We start from the raw sequence: 20,484 nt of genomic DNA on the forward strand, positions 1-20,484 counted from the left end.
TGCCTCCATGATGTCACTACACAGGCAGAGTTTGCAATATAATGTATAGTAATGTACGTCCAATATTTCAGAATGATTCCACTAAAATTTTACTAATAATACATTAATACTTCAGCTTTGTGGCTCTCAAGCAGATCAGGTCCCTATGTGTCCACATTGTTCCCAATCCATTTTTAACAACATGTACCAAAAAACCTTGTTGCTCATGATATGCCGAAATATGTAACCCTTCTTGATTCAACTTTTCCTGAAATCACAGTTGAGTCCTTCTCTTAGAAAATACTCTGACAATTATCTTAAGCCTCTCTTCTTAGCATAACTGGTTTTAAATCATAGCAGTTTGTTATTAGAGTAGTGAAATTACAGAGAAAAACTGGGTAATGAAAATGTATCAGGCACAAGGCTAGTTTCATATATCACTATAAAAGTTACTATCAAGACAACAATCAAAGCTTGGATGAAGGCAAAATAGCAACTGTAGATACTAGAAAGTCTTAGCATATCACGTAAGTAGCTAGTCTTCGCAGGGCTCCAGGGAGATGTACATGTGCATTTTAAGGCATATGAGTATTTGTATGCTGTGGATTGAGTAAGTTTTTGCTTTATAAAGCAATGCCCCCCAAGTCTTTCCCCAAACACTATTTAATAATCTTAATAATAAATAAATACTGAGAATAAGCAGTATCTTCTTTAATTGTTTTCTTCCAGTTCTGCCTGTATACTTGCAATCCCAAACAGACAAATAACTTCAGGCAGAGAGGAAGGAAATAATTTATAGAGCTCTCTGAATTCTATATGCCATCTATATTATTAATATATCTTAGGTAGTCTCTATGAAGCCTTAAAATAGACTAGACACTATTAATTTTAAAAGTATGTACATTGAATGCCTCTTTTGATATATGAATTATAAAATTTTGTGAGTTTTTAAAATGTTGTAAAAGTAGAAAGCCAATAAACTCATGTGTCATATAAAGAAATAAAATAATGTAAATTCATAAAAGATACTGGAGAAGGGTGGAAATATAATTCTAAAGAAAGGAAGAGATAAATCTGAATCCATAGGCTGTATTTCTCAAGGAAACAACTGAAGAAACTTCTGACAACAGAGAACTAAAAATAGAAAAAAAGATTTGTCTTTTGAAAGACAGAAAGGGTGAGAGAATCAGAGAAATGAGGCTTTGGCCTCTTACTCAAAAGCTAGCTAGGATAAGAAAATCCATGCTGCACAGTAGTATCTGGAAAGGTAGAAAGGGGGGAAACTTTTTTTTTCTTTTTGGTAACAGTGTTTCTAATTCTAGAATCAAGAACTTAACTCTTGGGTTTGTGGTTTTAACAACATTGCTGTCATTTTCATCTCTCTTGTAAATTAAAATGATTCAGATGAACCTAGGAGACAGAAGAGACAGATCAATACGTTCAGATAAATTAATGCTGCAGATAAACTCTTCAGGTGTCTGCAACACCACACAAGATCCCAGAGACTGGAATGTGTTTCTTGCTAAACTGCAAGACAGAAGCTGGAAAGTACGAAGAGCCAGGTGGAAAGTGAGAAGTTTCCATTGGCAGACATGGCTTGATGACTAATAAGTATTTGAATCATTGTGCATCATTCAGACCACCATGTGGTATTTCTCTATTACACAGACCATAAATCCAGCTTAAAATACATACTATCACAATACTACATGGCTGCAATGATCTATCAGCTACCTGTGATATGCTTTTTGTGCTCTAGTGACTTCTCATGTATCCTCTATACAGGACTGGGAAAAGCAATTTTTTTATCTACGGTGGTATACCCACAAATCCAAGCATAGTTTATTAGAATTTATTTTTAGACTTTCAATATTTCATGGACAGAACTGCATAGATGTACAGGCAATTGCAGTCTAATTTTGTGTACAATTACCACAATTAAGTATGAAAATCAGATAATTGCACATAAAATGGCCAATTATGGTAATCTGTGCCTACAGTTACTGTATTTACATATCTAATGGAAATAGTTACACAAAGAAATTAGATGTGTAACTATATCCACATTCTGTGAGGTAAATAGCAAAATACACGTTTACTATACAATTGTCAAACAGATATATCTATCTATCCAATATCTGCTTATGTTTGATTTTTTTTCAAGCATTTCTGGATAATATATAAAGTATCTGGAATTTTTTGCCAATAGTCTAATATTGTAGTTTAAAAGTATTCTAATTAAAGTTTCCGAGAAACATAAAAATTAAATTGGCTATGTCTTTTTTCTCAAAATGTGGTGACTGGCCAAAATTTCAGCCACACATATAGACACATAGAGACCAACCAGGCCAAATCACTGCTGCTGAAATTTGCTCCCTCTAAATAAAGAATATCCAATTGAATTTTCATGCAAGGGCATATTTACAGAAAAGTATATTTTAAAACAGCATGGTGCATAAAAGCATCTGTAAATCTGAACAAAATGTTATTATTTACAAATGAACATTGGTGAACATTTTTGTATGGTCTCTTTCTTTGCATTTGCCAAATTAAAGCTATATTTCAGTTAATGACAAATTAAACTGATTCAAAATTAAAAAGAACTAGGTATCACTGAAATAAAATAGAAGAATCCAACCTGGACAAACATGATAATTAAATTACCTACATATGCAGTCAGAACAGGCATTGTATATGTTGTGTTATCAGAGCTGAGAGGTACTACTTAATTAAAACTTAATAATACAACATCCTTCCCTCTTTAAAATGTAAATTAATCAACTCAATTCAGGTATAAAAGACAGAATGATTTTTAACTTTAAAAGAGAGAATTACAACTTGTTTAACTGCCCTCTAAATTTATCCACTATGACAATTTAGTACTACTTACATAAAATAAATCACCTCGAAAGCAAGAGTTTTTACTGAGGAGAGAGGATAGAGTTCTTAAGTAAGTTTTGACAGAGTCTGCCATCTTCAAATTTAGGAAAGGAGGGAATGCCTACCAGACAGACACAGTTGGTTCAGCATTCCCAGAGACCCCTAAGATGGAGGAGGCTATAACAGTGTATTTCCTGGACTGGAAGAAACATTATCCTCCTCTTCTTAACCCTCATGGAAAGATGGACATGGATGTCTCAGTCAGTGTTACGAACTTCCTCCTTACAGCATTTGTTTTTAGAAGACATACAGTAAGAATAAAAAAAACCCCCAACATATGACGATATTTTAAGAGCTGAAGTTATGAGATTTTGTTGGTCCCAAAAACGCTGTTACTTCTGACTTGTCTTTTGGGCGGACAAAGCTAACCCAGGTGTAACTCTATTGATTTAAAGGTACTGTTTGTCCTCATATCTCTAAAATAGCTTATTATTTCAAAGAAATATTTGACAGACATGACAAATTATTCTTGAAGAAATTAATAATAATTTAGTACTATTGCCTACATTTTCAGTCCCAAATGTAAACAGTTGTTTCTGGAGTACAGAAAGTTTATGCGCTAACACTCATTGCCGTGAGCAGTTAACAAATGTCTGCATGCAAGTTACCATTATGCGATTACATCTCCAAATCTGATATCCAAGGGCTAATTAATGCATCTAGTGCTGAAGAAACAGAATAGAATGCTTTTAGAAATTTCAGATACTTCTTACATGTTAGAAACTGCAAGATAGATCCTAAGACTGAATGAGTCAAGAAAAAGAACGACCTAGAAATCAGAACCAAGACATACAAAATATAAGACAAAAAGAGAAGAGCAGACCAGTATTATGCAACAATAGTATAAAACAGAAGTCCCTAATATTTGTAATTAATAATATTTTAAACAAGTAGTTATTCATATGGCCCAATGGACCTCTTTCAGAAATAAGGAAGGCATCTTATGATTCAGCTTTTAACCTTTTGTAATTTTCTTCTTCATTATTTGTTACATGGGTCTCCTCATGGGCATGGTCCTGACATTTTCTAGCCTTTCTCTGAATTCTTCCACGTACAGCCAGAACTCAGACTTCTGTTGCTGAAAACTGAATTGTGCCTTCACAAAATTGCATCTGGTCAGTACTGCAGGCTGTACTACATCATTTAGCTACTGAGAATGCATGCCACCGCAAAATCTAGAACATCTCTTATGGTCTGTTCATTAGAGGACAGATTACAAATACGTTATAGAGACAATCATTATAGCTTGGCAGTCTGATAGTGAAGAGGTACAGGAAATACCAAGAGAATGAATGGCTCTCATGAATATTATGTAGGTCCTTGTAAAGACACTATTAAACAGTGGATGTATTTAGGACTTTTACCACATAATTCTGTAGTTTAAAGCTCCTGAAGTCCGTGCAAGTACTGTACAAGCAATAATGACTATCAAGTAGTGATTTTACAGACCTTTCCAAAGAATGCTCAACTCCTTTATTATCTAAGCATTTTTATGATGAACTTGAAAAGGGAGACTTCCTAAATCACTGAGACATTTCTTTGTCACATAATCCCAATGCCAAGTAACTGAACAAGACCATATATCCAAGATAGAGAAAAGAATGATCTCAAGATGGTCTTACTTCATCTGTTAAAACAGGAAGGCAGTTTCCCGAGAAGTTCCACCAATATAAGTTAATAATTCTGAAAAAAAAAAGGAAGTTTGCCTGATTGATTCAGCAAGTAGCATGTCACTGTATTTAATTCCAATGGGAATTAAAGTGCTTTCCTGGATGTCTATGGCAAAGGCTGAACAATGTTACAACAGAAACCCTAAACAAAACCAAGAATGAGGAGAGCTCTTGGGACCAACATTGTAACTTTATTGTGCATTCTCTTTGAGGAAGGGCACGGGTTTTTACTTGGGGCACAGATTTTTACAGTTTATGTGGAAAAATAGCTAATGACATCATCATTCTTATCACATGTCATCAATGAACCTGTCTATTTGAAAGTCATGAAAGAAATAAAAAGCCCATAAATTTCTTTATCAATTACTCTCTTAAACACAAAACCAAGCATTAGAATTTAGGCATCCTTAATATTTCCAGATATGTTTTCAAAACTCATTTAAAAATCAAAGCATTTAAGAGAAGACTAAATATTTTCCTTTTTCATTCTGCTACAACTTTAATTGTACACAGATGAAAAATTATCCACAACTTTGCTTACATTCAAAAATTTAGAAACCTGAGAATTCATACCTATTAGGTATTTAAAAGAAGCTGTATATTTTATCACTGGATGTGTTTTTCTAACTTTGTTGGGTTTTTTTTAAGACCTACCATTCCTGATTGAATTTTTTCTTTATTGCATGCTACCCTGCTCCACTTCTGTTTTTTCCTTCTCAAGGCAGTTTAAGCCTCTGTATTCTAATCCCTAATGAACATTCCAGTAACAAGTGGTGTCCCCATAGGGTCTGTACTGGGACCAGCACTATTTAATATCATCCTCAATGACACAGATAGTGGGATTGAGTGCACCCTCAGCACGTCTGTGGATGACACCAAGCTGAGTGATGCAGTTGATACACTAGAGGGAAGGGATGCCATCCAGAGGGACATTGACAGGCTTGAGAAATGGGCCCATGTGAACCTCATGAAGTTCCACAAGGCCAAGTGCAAAGTCCTGCACCTGGGTCAGGGCAATCCCCAATATCAGTGCAGACTCAGTAATGAAATGATTAAGAGCAGCCCTGCAGAGAAGGATTTGGGGATACTGGTGGATGAAAAAGTGGATACAAGCTGGCAATGTGCACTTGCAGCCCAGAAAGCTAATCCTATCCTGAGCTGCATAAAAAGAAGCATGGCCAGCAGGTTGAGGGAAGTGATTCTCCCCCTCTACTCTGCTATTCTAAGACCCCACCGGGAGTACTGCATCCAGCTCTGGGGTCCCCAGCCACAAGGAAGACATGGACCTGTTAGAGCGGGTCCAGAGGAGGGCCACGAAAATGATCAGAGGCCTGGAACACCTCTCCTATGAAGAACAACTGAGGAAGTTAGGGTTGTTCAGCCTGGAGAAGAGAAGGCTCCGGGGAGACCTTATTACAGCCTTTCAATATAGAAAGGGGGCTTATAAGAAAGATGGAGAGAGACTTTTTACCAGGGCCTGTAGTGACAGGACAAGGAGCAATGATTTTAAACTGAAAGAGGGTAGAGTTGGATATAAGGAAGACATTTTTCTATGATGAGGGTGGTAAGACATTGGAACAGGTTGCCCAGGGAAGTTGTGGATGCTCCATCATTGGAAGTGTTCAAGGTCACGTTGGACAGGACTTCGAGCAACCTGATCTAGTAAAAGATGTCCCTGTCCATGGCAAGGGGGTTGGACTAGATGATCTTTGAAGGTCCCTTCTGACTCAAACCATTCTATGATTCTATGATCCTATGAACATGTTCTAATGAATATTTTTACCATATAAGAACAATATGATGACAAAAAAAGATGCCATTGTCCCATAATTTATAAGAATACCTGGATTTAGATAGTAATATTTTTTCAAAAGGACAATTTTTGTAAAAGTTATTGTGAAAAATTCTGCTACAAATTACCCAGTGTGAATCAAAATCAAACCTACACAATCCCATTGAAATTCACCTTTACTTGTGTGGAAACAAAATAAAAAAGTAATTCTGTAATTTGGTTGACTACTTTGAATAAATGTTTTCTTCAAATTTATTGCTGCAATCGGCTCAAATCAAAAAGATTGCCTCTGCACATTTTTTTTCTTCTAAAATGGGTATAGTAAGAGTTGCATGGGAAATTTGGAAATTCATCCACATAGTCTCTAATTTAAGGGGAGGGAGGGGAACATCAAATGCAGAACATGAAAATGATTGGTTTTGCAGGCTACTTTGAAACCGAATTGTACTTCTGGAAGTCCCTGAGGTGTCACTGAGAGAAGCATATAATGTCTGTGCTTCATTTTGATGATTTGGGGAAGACAGTAAATATGTTAGATGTTCGGTATTTACATATTATGAACACATCCTGAACTCTTTTCCTTCACATTTCAGAAGTGTCAAATGGCATTGAGGAAATGTGAGTGTTTTTTACGACAATTACAATTTGATGCACAGAAAAAAATCTACAGTACATTAAATACATAAATATAAGGAAAAAGATGTGTTATGTGCATAAAGAAAAACAGGCAGAATCACAAAACAGAGAACAACATCACCGAGAAATTTCAGAAGTGTTCACATTTTTTCCTGTAAATGTTTTATTATTCATATTCTGTCAATATACATTAAAAATATATTTTGAACTTGATATTTATTCCTGATGTCATTCACCTTTTTTGCACATGATTTCCTGCACTAATACCAAACACTACATATTGACCTATATGTGGCTGTTTTGGGTTTTTTTTCATAGATTAGGATTTCTTATCAATTATGTAATTTCATGATGAGAGTTGCCATAATAAATGTTTGTGCTACCCAGATGTCTTCACATAAACAAACATGTAAGTAGTCTGACTGTTAACAGCACACCTTTTTATTATATTTGGTATTATTTACCATACTACCTACTTGATCTTCATTCAATTTATAATTTACATATTTTCAAGTCCTCATCAATGAGGTTTAAACACTCACATGTTTTGTAATTTTATCGTATTTTGTAATTTAAAACATACATCATGCATGTCAACTAAGACACCTGTATTAAACAGTGATAGAATTATTATTACATAATTGTTATGCTGTAACCATTTTCTGTTTGTAGAGTTGCCAGTCTACATTCCACCACCCCCATAAAATAATTGTCATTTAACTGTTCGCCTCTTTACTGTTTTTTTCAATTTTATGTAATAGGAACAGTAGGGGGCATTCAGAGCTTTAGATGCTGGATATGGCTGGATATGATCCTATGATGCTAGTTAACTGCATTTTAAATGTGTAGAATGCAGTTCAATTAATTTACAGTATACCATATTAAATCCATTAATTAATGTGATATACATTTATGCATCATGAGCTTCTCATTTACTTCTTTGTTGTGTTGTTCATTACTTTTACTTAAGTTTTTAGAAGCATTTTTTTACATAGAATTTTAATAAAATAGATGAAAAGCAAAAATGTATTACAAATTAGTTGCAACATTTTTAAAATAATGAACAAAATTATTTTCTTAAACTGAAAGCACATACATTCTTAATGTGATCCTTACCAAAAAAACCCCAGGAAAAAAAGTCTGACTTGAATATATAATTTCCTGTGGTGAAAAAGTGTCAGAAAAATGGCTATCCTTCTCCCCAACTCTCAGAAGAAAAAAGAAGGAAGAAAAATAGCCCAGGATTTCTTATAAGCTGTAGCTTCAGCTCCACAGATCTGAGAGAAGCTAAGAGGGCTATGAGGAGCCACCTGCCTTATACAGCCTATCAGCGAATAAGCAAAAACCTCAGAAACCTACAGACTCATAAGAATGTACAATAGGTATTAGGGTGAGGATGCCACTCTGGTGTTATTTCAGGATATGTGGGTAGAGATGGCTTTATATCAACATGTCAGTTCCCTCATTCTATGATATGGATAATATTCTCCTGTGTAGAGTGCTAATTAGCACGGGAAAGTCAGTGCCAGTAAAGTGGTCCACCTACTAAAGTTGGGCACTGTCTAGAGTGGAACACCAGGGGATTTACAAGGTCAGAACAACTGTATATGTATGAGTTGAACTTCGAAGTCTAATATGATCAAGACTCCCTTAAGAGACTTAAGGTCCAACATTTCTTGTGAGGATTGCTCATACATTTTCCATTATAAAGTGTTTTGGTAAAATGCATAAACAGCAGATCTAATGACAAAACCTTTTTTGCGTCAATGGGGCATAGAATCAGATGCACCCCTACTTATTTGCTCCAGTGATCAAACCAGAGAGACTGGACAGCACACCTAATCAAGCTTGAGAATATTCTAGAAGTTTGGATGTATATGTGATTGGGAAGAAGTAGGTTTGAATTTACATTTCTCTTTCTAATCTTACTGAAATATCTTTTTCCCTATCTCTGTCTCTGAAGTTCCTGCACAGTTTCTAGTTTTCTGTCAGTGGAGTACAAGGAATCTCTTCAACCAAATGGATAACATGCAATCAGAAAGTTGCTTTTTTATTCTGTTGCAGAAATAAGACCAAAAAACCCCTTCTCCTTGACAAAAGGTAATCCTACAATTCAACTGGTTTCATCCTACATGCAATAGCTGATGAGAATGAGAAACTCCGAGAAACTCCTAATCTGCAACTCAAACCACAGAATGGCAAGTTTTGTTTTTTGTATTTTTTCTTGGATGAGCCAGGGTATTATAGGATTTCCTAGAAGACTGTCACATGGGCGTATTTTATTACTTTATTTTCCTATATTTCCTGCACTAATACTTGATATTCGTATCATAGTTATTGTATGGATTCCAATGGCTAAGCGTATAACCTCAAATATCAAACAGATTATTCAAGGGTTAGGCATCTCACACTGGTTAAGTGTTTGCAATTTAGGCTTAACATTTCTTATTTTCTCACAGTTTGCCTTCTGGCCACACTAATGTAGACGCTGAGAGTGCAATTCATTTGTTAGATTGTACTTTGCCATTTGAGGTGCTGTAGGGTACCCTACCTGGAGGCCATCAGCCACTCCACAAGGACATGGAAATTCTGAGCATCCTCTGTCATACCTTCAGGCCCACACAGATGTCTCAGTTACTGCAGGGCCTTAGAAGGTACTGGATTTGGGTAAATGAATCCTGCCTTACTTTTGGTCACCTGAATAACCCTGTTGGCTCCTGTGATTACACTGACTAGACCTCTGTGGAATAAAACGATGCACCTACAGGCAATGCAGACACTAAAATTTAGATATGAATCTGGAGCTGACTCCCACCTTTACATTCCAGTAACTTCCTGATTACGCTGGCCGATTCAACAGCTTATGGTTACTACTCATATTTCACAGCCTACTTCCAGTCCTCAAGCAGTTCAGCTGACTATAGATGGTGTCAGATTTTAATCACCTTCTTTCTTTCTATTTCTAAATACTAACCCTACAAATGGACCATATAAGAATATACAGAACGAAAACAGAAGGTGTGCCATATGTTTGACAACAGAATGCAACATATTTATCCTGCCCTTACCCACTGTAACACTCATCATTTTTTCCTAGTATTTATGTGTGCTTTCTGCTACACATACATACATGCAGTCCATCTGGTTTGTCATTTATCTCTGCATATCAGTTCATTTACAGCACACTCAAAATATACCAAGAATATTAATTTTCTCTCAAAGTTTTTCAGGAGTTTAATATCTAATAAAGTTTAAAAGACACAGAGTTTATGCAAATTTACATCAATATATAGAAGATGCAGAGTTAGAGTATGTCTTCATATTAATTTTCAGAAACAAGCAGAAGGTATTTTCATACTTTTTAAATCTAATATCCTTTAGGTCAGTGTCCATCCAGAAGAAAAATACCTGGTATGCTTATATTGAAAGATTTTATCAGTCTTGGAGAAGAAATTACTAAAACAATGGAAAATAGATTTTTTTTTTTTTAATTTGGCTATAAATTTGCCAGACCTAAAGAATATGTGCTGCTCTTTTCTGATGATGTACACCAATATCTTTTATCACTTCACCTGTTCATTCACTCTGGAGTGTGATGGCCCATGATGGATAAGAATCTTCACAATGTCTACATCTCCTCTCCAAGCAGCCAAGTGAATAGGAAAATAACCTTTATTATCTGCCACATTAGTTGATGCTTCATACTGAAGTAATTTGAGAACTATATCCCTGGAAAACAGGAAGTAAATCTAAAAATTGACGGGAAGCTTATTTTATTAAGTTTTTACATGAACATATATATTACCAAAATTTTTACCCTGAATAACAGAAAAAACCCTGTATTTCAAGTGAAACTGCTACAAAAAGGAAGACCAATCATTTCTAAGAATGAAATAGATAGTAAAACATAGCCAAAAAGTTATTCATTGTAATGATTCTTACTTCTTATGAATACTCATCAACAATATTATCAACAGTTCTCTGAATCTGTTTCTTTCACCAGGATCACCTGGCCATGGAATCATTTTTAGAATTTGCCACTCAAGGCCACGTGCATGTCCCTCAAGACAAACCTTCCAGGCACTAAAGGCAGAGAAGTACTCCTATCCCCATCATTGCTGAGTTCTGGAGGCAGGGAGACAAGAAGGTAGCTTTACGGACATGGTTGTTGCAGGAAGGCTTAAAAGTAACAGGTTTTTTTCTTCTTTAAGGCATTATCTCAAAGAGTTATTTTGGAGGAAACAATTTAATGATGATCTAGTTAGATATATACTATCTTCTATGGAATAACTGCTTCTATTTTCATTTCCCACACCCAGCTTCCTGAGAGCAGTGAGGAAAAAAGTGATTTTTATTATTTTAATTCTTAGTATATTCCTTTCAGTATTTTCAGTGTGGCTTATCATACATTAAATGAAAGATTAGTATAAGCTGGAATATTGCATCCCTGATTTTTAAGCATTCTCCTGTATGTAACTTCAAAGGTTAAACTTAAAAATCAGCTGTGTGGTATGATCATTGGTTATCAAGTATGTCAAAAAGTAAATCAATTCTGTCTTATCTCTCCATTTGTCTTCTCATAGTTGACACAGTCAGGCCTTATTAGTTATTAAGTTAATAGCATCTATGATCCAGTGTGGGCAGTGGATGCACATTTTTGCTGAATATGGAAACACTGGCTCTTACCAATTTTGCTCCAAAAATCCCGGGGGGGGGGGGGGGGGGGGGGGCATCGAAGGAGCTCAGTGCAGCCTATGTTATGACTATAAACAAAGGCCTTGACTACAAATTATGACAGAAGGTAAACCCCAAAGCAATTGTCCCCCCAACGTTGATGGAACCTTATTTAATTGCCTATTGAGATAAAAATGTGGCAAGTAAGAGTGAATACATCCAGGCCAAAAGAAACTCCCAATTGTCTCCAAAAAAAATCATAGGGATACTGGAGTCATCACATCTAAGCTTTGAGGGAGACTTTAAGCTGGATTTTGCTTACTCCTGACCAGGTAAAATAACCTTGAAAGCGCAGCACCACTACAGAATGACTTTTGCTACACCGGAAGTTCCAGAGAAGTGACTCCTGAGACTTTTTAGTACAAATAAGGTTTGAGAGACTTCTCATGTCATAATAGTTGGTCTTGCAGTAGATGGTCTAATGAAGGCTAGAGATACAGAGTAGTTTGAAAGGGACAAAAAATCAAAGGAAACAGAAATTGAAATATGTGGGGGAAAACCAGCAAAAAACCTTCCACAACTGAAATCTATAGATAATGATACACAGCAACTATTGAGAAGAGTCTGTTGCAAGATTCAAGCTACAAAATAGAACCTAGGTCTCCTTCATCCTTCAAGAATGCCCTGACCCATCACACTTCTCTAGGGTGAGTCTTTTTTAGTGCTCTGTCAGAACTTTTTCATTTTGTAGAAATAAATTTCAGAGAGGAGAAGACTGAGAGTCCTTAGCCCAGTAACATTACTGGGCTAAGTAAAATTACTTAGGGAGACTGAGATTCAAGTCCCTGCCCCAGATATGATTTAATTACTTCTATAAAGCAGAATAGTTTCAAAAGGAAAGAGAACTATCCCAGAATAACCAAGGAGGAGGGAATTCTTCATATACAATGATCAAGCAGGGACTTGAACACTGGTGTCCAACAAGTGTCCCAGCCACAAATTATTGGTTGGGTCATTAAGTCTTATGTTCTCACTTTTCCTGAAAAACTTTGAAATCTCTCAAGTTCATCCTAATGTAAAGTGTGAAAATTAAAACCCAAAAAGTTTTCAAAGGACAAGGACTTCTCCTAAGTGGGAAGGCTCTCGTGTCAACAGATTATACCCAATATTGATTTTGAATATCAAGTTTCAAATCTGAAACAGAGTGTAAAGCCATTTATTTGTTATTTGGGGTGACTAATGAAATTACAACCACCAGGTGTCTGTCCAATTCTCTTGCTGACAGTGCTACCATTGTAGCAGGATCAGTATGATGGCTTGGATAGCAGGTCCTGAACCATCATGATTTATCATGAAATAACTCATGATGTATTTTAGTTTACTTTACTATAACAAGCTATAAATGTGATGTCAGTAACTGCTACTTACCCTGCTGTGAGGGGTAGGGGTCATAGCATCCAGTGGCCATTATGACCTTTACAAAAGCTGCAGTTATATCTGCTGCTGTACATAGGTCCACATCTTGAAGTTCTCTCTGACTTCAGCAGAAGTTTGGCCAACACTATGTCTGAAAATGCTATTTGGCTTTTGTATGTTTTGGGATTTTAGAGTTTATATTGCTAGGATTCACCTGAAATCTCTGATAGATTCAGTGTTTATACAGCAATATTTTTACTTTGCTGGGTAGCTATTGGTTTACAGTCAGTATTAAACATACTAAAACTGGTTTTTGTCTATTTAAAACCAGCAATCTTTGCAAGCTAAGGTTTGGGCTTTTGTCAGTCAAAAACGTGCAATGGCACAAGAAACAATCCATAAACTATAAACAAGAGAAATGTGATTTTCTCCCTTTTTAAAAAAGGCTGAGTGTAACAGGCCATATTAAGGACTTAGACCTAATTCCATGGAGGTAAAATATATTAATGGATGATTCTGAATCTCGCTACAGAACTGAAATTTTGGAAAATGCACAATATCTAGTTTAACAGTATTTTAACTTCATTTATTTATTCAGAAACAGAATACCCTATATTCACCAAAAGATTAATCTGGTCTAAAGAAAATATGCAGGTTTCTAGAATACAATTAAAGACACATCCTAAAGTTTTAGTTTTTCCAAGGAAGAATGCAAAAATTGCAAAATGAGTACACTAAACATATAATTATTATGGATTCATATATTATCTTATGGACAGTCCAAAATCCCATTAAAGTTAGTGCAAATCACTCTCAGTGTCAGCTGGTTTTTGATCAGTTCCTTATCTCCCACAGAGGAATAACTCAAAGCCTTACGTCAAAATTTTCCTTAGTGAAAATGCAGACAGCGTTAACACCGTCAGTTTACAAACAAGATAGCTGGACTGCATTAAGTGGGGCAGCTCTTACCTTGGTTACAGTGGGGTCCATCCCACTAGAACTTTATAGACCTCATCAAAATCTTTCTTGTTTCTGCCTTAATAACAATATGCAGTTGGCAGCATAATACAATGGAGGTAACATGTAGCAAGGGGCAACATGTAATAACAGAGGTAACACAGAACAAATTACAAGGTGTAATAACAAAATACGTAGCAAGTTTCCAGTTTTTTACTGACACATCAATGCCTTAAAGAGTTCACCTGCACTGATATGCCTGTGCAGTACCCCTCAGTGGGGATTTTGCAGGCTTTCCCCAAGCTTGTTGAGACATGCATGTGGTAACTTGGATGGACAGGAGGGAGGGAGAAGCTACAAGGTCCTATACAAGGTAATAGCCATTTTTTTCTGCTTTCAAGTGTATAACTACTAAATATTCTTATCATGCTACTTTTACTTTGATAATGATTAATCTATACTGTCCTTTTGTTCCACATTACTGTTTCCTTAGACATTCAACACACTATACATTTGTACATACACACACAAGTATACCACAAAATTTTCTGTTGTAATTTCCCACCAGCTAAAAAGCACTAGAGCCGCCACTAGCAATAACAATAAATTTACTCAAAATCAAGCAAGCATTTGTAAGAATCAGTATAGAATCAATAACTTCTAAACTGCATTTCCTGTTTTTTATTACAACTTGCTGATATCAATGACAGTGTCAAAAATTCTTATATTAATATATCCCATGGGAAATAAGATTATTTTAGTAAGACAGGGTTTGTCAACTTTCTCTGAAAATCTCAGTACTATGGTACATATTTTTAAGTTACACAGTTAAATACCATTCTACATAAAAACTAAACGTGAGGCACTTACTTGTGTCCATTTAAAGCTGCATGATGTAAAGCAGTATAACCTGAACTGTCTGTGCAGTTTATATTTGGTCCCCGCCAGATGCTGCAAATAAAGCACAATTGTAAAGTTATTTTTTTGGCTTGGCAAGTACAGAAATGTCAGAAATTTGATGCATAAATAATCTAAAGATCACTGCAACAAGTGTGATTAAACTTTAAGAGACAAATTATCTTGAAAAGAACTTAAAATGTCATGTTAATATCAATCTAATTTATTTATAAAAATAATTTTACACATTCATCTTTATAGCAGTCATGAACTTTATGTAGGGCAGTCTCAAAGACTAATAACTGTTCTGTCATTTCAATTAGATCTGTTCTCCCAGTATTACTGTGGTAATTACACTGAGGTTATAATCTGCTTTTGTGCTACTTTTTTCACAAGTATATATTCATTGACTTTAGGTCAGTTAGTCTAGATTCATACAAACGTAAGATTAGTGAGATGCAATCATATCCTTTAAAGAGACAGGAAATTTATTCTTTTTACTTGGCCTGATATTTTAGCTCCCATTTTAACCAATTCTATTTTTAAATAAATTACATACATATAAAACAAAAGTTTAATAAATGATGTTTCTTTTTTTTTGTTATCTTTCTGTATTTTACAGCACTTATTTTACAGTCAGCTTCATTATATGTCCTACGTAACCAGTTTCACAATCTGTTATGGACTGTTCACAAAACAGTAAATGAGATTTTTTTGTTTCAAAGTAGAAAAATCTGACTGCTAATCTACCAAAAAAAAAAACCTCAAGCACCAAAGTCTGGAAATTTGATAGCAGAGGCATATGGAATACCTGCAGGTTTTTTGCTAACTGACTACATTTGAAGCTGACTGTATCCTTTGTGCAAGCAATTTTCTACCTATTTTTTTAATTCTGTAACACAGTTTTCAATCATTAGTATTACAACTTCCGGGACACAAGATTATGAGTCCTGAATTATAGTCTGTTTTCTTCAGATTCTAATACAGTGGTAAACAGTCATTGGCAAGCAATATTTTCCCTTCACTTCATACCCTAGAATCAAGTGCTGCAGTTTAAAGAAAATAATCTGAAACTAATAGGTAAAAAGAGTTTTTCATACTGACATCTTTCATGATCTACATCAATAAAATGACATGTTATGCTTAACATATGCTTTTTAAGAATTCTTTACTACTGAATCTGTATTTTATTACCTATGGAATACTGGTGTTGCAGACTGGTCTGTTTTTCATTGTGTATATTTGAATGATTAATTAGCTCATAAATTTAAACAGTTCGTTTCCCATAAGTAATACTGCATGCATACAGAATTATTTGTGACACACATTGTGTTCTGCAGTGAGCATAATTCTACATAGTGCTGTGTACCTCACCTCTCCCTGCAATTTAATTTCTTGGGAGAACAGGACTGAAATATTTCCTTGGGTGCAAAGAAGCAAAAAATGAAGTAATTTTTTTTTTAATCTGCTCAGAAGTCTACAGATGTTCTTCTCTACAGAAGGCAACTTCCAGCTATGAAAGTCACTCTAATCTTTCCAATTAAAAGAAATTATTTTAACTTCATGAATAACACTTCTTCCATAATAGACGGATGTTATTTATATGGCAAAGACAGGCTGTCCTCATCTATTGGAAGGAAGAGACCTTATCTATTGATATTCTATAACCTCTTTTATACTTTGGCATAATACTTTATCAGTTATTTCCTTATTTATTGGATTCTACTTTCTTCCTTTGATTTGTACCAGCTTATAGGAGAATGAAGCAGAAAATTGAAAGTGGTATAGAAAGTCATATTTTAAATATTGAAATAAATACATAAATGATCAGAATATTAATTTACTTGGTTTTGCTTGCTTGCTTGCTTTGGTTTACAATTGTTAGGGTTTGCCTGTTGGTTGTTTTTTCAAAATGCAAGGGATCCATGAGTTCATATATTATTCATGATGCATTAGGCCTTTAAAAAACAATTAAAAAAACCAAACCAAACAAACAAAAAACTCCCAACAACAAAAACCTAGTTGTTTTCTCCCCTAATTTTCTCCTTTAATCCAGGCACTCTTTAATACATTGTTGTACTTCCTGACTCTGGTCTTAGGAATCATTTTTCAACTGAAACTATACTGAATGTTTTTTTGAAAACTGAAACTTTATTAATGAGTATATAAATGCACCTATGTGAAGTTTCTCAGGACACTCAGGTTGGGAGACAAAGGAGAGAAAGTAAATCCTGATGACTCAGAGAGATGAGACAGGATGGACAGACTAATAACTGTCACCTCCCAAACAGTACAGAAAGACATGCTCAAAATCAGAACTTGGTTATCAAACTAAAAAACACAGCAGACATGAACAGGAGTCGGCTGCAGGCATTTCTTTTCCCCTGGGCCAGTGCAGAAATCCCCTCCTAGGAGGTCTTGCATTGCTACAGTATTGCAACATTATTTCCTACAAAATGAATGCAGGTTCAATATATATACTGGGTATTTATGCTTTGATAACTGACAATCAAATTCAAATTGGACAGTCTGCAAATAGATATTCTTCCACCCTGTAACTCCCAGCTGTGGTGAATAGTTCATCTAAAGCTCTTCTCTTGTAATCAGAATACAGCAAGGCAAATGTATAGTAGTGTACTAGCTCTGTAAGAAAGCATCTAATTTCATAGAAAAGTGGGATGGAGAAAAAGCCTAGAGAGCCCTTCTCTGGCATCATAAACACATACAATATATGAGCAATTATCAAACATATTGATTTATCTGTGTACTAAAACACTTCAACACTTACTGTGAAAGCAACACTAAGGAGAACTTGGAACAAAACAAATTACCATTCAACCTCCAGAAAAGAAGATTTTGACAGCAGCTCTTTAGATTACCATTAATATTGAATGTTCTCAAAAACATGTTTCTCCTAATTCTTTGATGCAATCAATAATCAAGCTTCTTAGTTTTACATACATTAGTAAGTTAGGAATTTTTTTTCCTATGTACATTAGTAAATGGGGAAAACCTTTCTATCACTTAATGAATTTTAAGGAAGTAATTGAACCTACTTTTTGTGCAAAAAATCAATGCAAAAAAGCAAAATTCATCATTTTCAGTCAATGATGAATTAAAACTCTGAATTAAAACATGATCATCAATTAGTTTCTTCCATTATAACTTGCCAAAGTGAGGCACAAAGAAACTGAAGTCTGTTATGCTGCTTACACTATTGCCAAAAGCAGAAAGACCTTCCTATTACAGTTTGCTCTCACTGTGGACAAAGAATATTGACTTTTTGAACTCATGTCAAATACTAATTGGAAATACTCTTTACTTGGTAAGAAAATTAACATTTTTTTCTTTTTTATGAGCTGAAGATAATTACATATAAAGAGTAGCATTTCAAAAGTGATATGAAAATGACAGACTAAAGAAAAAGATGGTTAGTTGATTGATTTGTTATTTTGCTATGCTTTTTGCTATATGCAAAAAAATAATTGTGAAGTGGCTGTTATTACACACATATGAACACAAAAGCAAGGAAATCTGAAGTTAATTCAGCTAATCGTCATCACACAGGCACGCTCCCTATCAACAATACAAGAACCATGCATACATGCACAGAACGTCCGTCACAACTTTAAATGTTTCCATCATATTTCTCCTCTGCACATATACTTGCATTATATTATGTTATTATTTCATTATTATTATATTATTATTATTTCATTGTTATTTAATTATCCATGCACCAATATTTATGGTCTTTTATCTGGTAGTTCTGCCAGGGTGAAAAGAAAATATTTTGGTAAAACAATGGTAAGAGTCTTCAAAAGCTGTAGAAAGCTGCCTGATGACATCAGTGTCTGTCTGCCCATTGGTTTCACTTAAACCTTATCTGAGAACTGACTGGTAACTCTCTTTGGAATTTATTTCTTCTCTGAGGGCTGAGCGAGGCTTAGCATATGCCTAGTCCTCACCTCTCCTACTCCTCTCCCCACCTTTTTTCTCAGGTCTTCAATATCTTTGGAAGCTCCTCCTAGAGACCCCCTGGCTCTTCAGGACTAGAAGTAGTGAATCTCATCTTGCCAGGTCAGTTTTAATAATGGGAAATCCTAAGCTTCATCCTGTTCCCATTGATGTCGGTGGCAAACACCAAGCAGCTCAGATAAATCTAGTTTCCTTATTGTTCCTGTGTTCCATAGAATAAATACGTATTACAGGAATTTGTGTTATTCTGTGCCAAAATCTTCCAAAAATTTCCATGTTTATTGTTGTTAATCTGACAGGAACACATTGCCTAAAGTTATTAGAGCACATAGCCAGGCTCCTATATTTATTAGTGTTCTGACTACGTTCATATACATTTTCAGTCATGTACACTGAGCTTATACAAAATATATGGACAATTTTACAGAGCATTTTTGAAAATGCACTTTTACACAATAATATGTATCATCAGTTTTTCAGACACAAAATAATGTTACTTATTGTGAACAGCAGCAAAATAGCTCCCATTCTTATTTTATGCACATATAAATCAAATTGACAACCATGTTGCTCTAACCTGTATAACTTAATAATGTTACTTATCAAATACAGAAGTGTTTCATTTTAGTAAATGTGATATTTTTTTCTTTCTACAGATTCCTCTTTGATGGAATCCAATGTTATATAAGATATATTATCCTGTAAAAAGAATGTATGTCTTTTTCATATATCGTTTTACGTGTTTACACTATTTAGTGGAATTTGAGATACATTTTAAAATTACTTCAAGGAAAGTAAATTTAAATATTTGCCTTTAGTGTCAGTGGGAAAAAAAACCCTTTTAAAAAGTCACATTTTAAAGCATAATAAATAATTAATAAGTAATAATAAGGTACTCAAAAGTTGTACATGGAAAAACATCATAAAAAAATGCATTCTAGGATCTTTTTGAGCAAGTGCAGCTATGAGTCTTAAATTGACAAAAGTACATGATGTCTTGAGTAAGGCTATCTTAGATCTTCTTTTCAGTATTAAAAACAGCTGTTGCATGTAGCAACTGAGAGTTAAAAATTCAAAATGAAAATAATCATAATAAAAAAAATATTTTTTTTCAAATTTAAAAAGAAGAAGGGCAGAGGGATTATCCATTCAATTTATATTAGTTTATTGTGTATATAATTCTAATTGTTTATTTAAGTGCTTTTGTTGTATCAGTGTGAAATGTAACTCAAAAACATTTAATTTTTGAATGTGTGGAATGTCTTTATTTTTCTTTTATTCCTGCTGTTTAGTTGTCTCAGTGTAAATAATACAACAAAATTTGTGGTCAACTAATTCATGGGGTTAAGTATGTTATTCAAGTTCAGGCTCTAGAGCAGCTTATTCTACTTGTTTTCTTTAACCTTGATCTGTTTACAGTCTTGGCCATAAATAGTGTAAGTCTGGAAAACTGGGGAACTTCACCGAATTGTGATTTTATTTCCATACTGATCTTGTTCAATTGGTAAGTGATTTCTATTTAATATGAAATATTTAAGATAGTAA

General features: G+C 34.7%; 1 protein-coding gene across 3 annotated transcripts in view; it reads right to left on the reverse strand.

Moving 5' to 3' along the window:
• Nucleotides 1–20,484, reverse strand: part of ANKS1B (ankyrin repeat and sterile alpha motif domain containing 1B) — a 452,062-nt gene that overhangs the window by 385,469 nt on the left and 46,109 nt on the right. For 2 of the 3 annotated variants that reach the window (XM_075497691.1, XM_075497700.1), the window contains exons 2-3: nt 14,935–15,015; nt 10,590–10,746 (exon numbers count right to left, since the gene is read on the reverse strand). In XM_075497691.1, coding sequence (XP_075353806.1) covers nt 10,590–10,746; nt 14,935–15,015 — 238 coding nt within the window. The remainder of the gene's footprint in view (nt 1–10,589; nt 10,747–14,934; nt 15,016–20,484) is intronic. The other variant, XM_075497704.1, reaches the window with a different exon arrangement.

Source organism: Mycteria americana, chromosome 1, assembly GCF_035582795.1.
Source record: "Mycteria americana isolate JAX WOST 10 ecotype Jacksonville Zoo and Gardens chromosome 1, USCA_MyAme_1.0, whole genome shotgun sequence".
NCBI classification, from domain to species: domain Eukaryota; kingdom Metazoa; phylum Chordata; class Aves; order Ciconiiformes; family Ciconiidae; genus Mycteria; species Mycteria americana.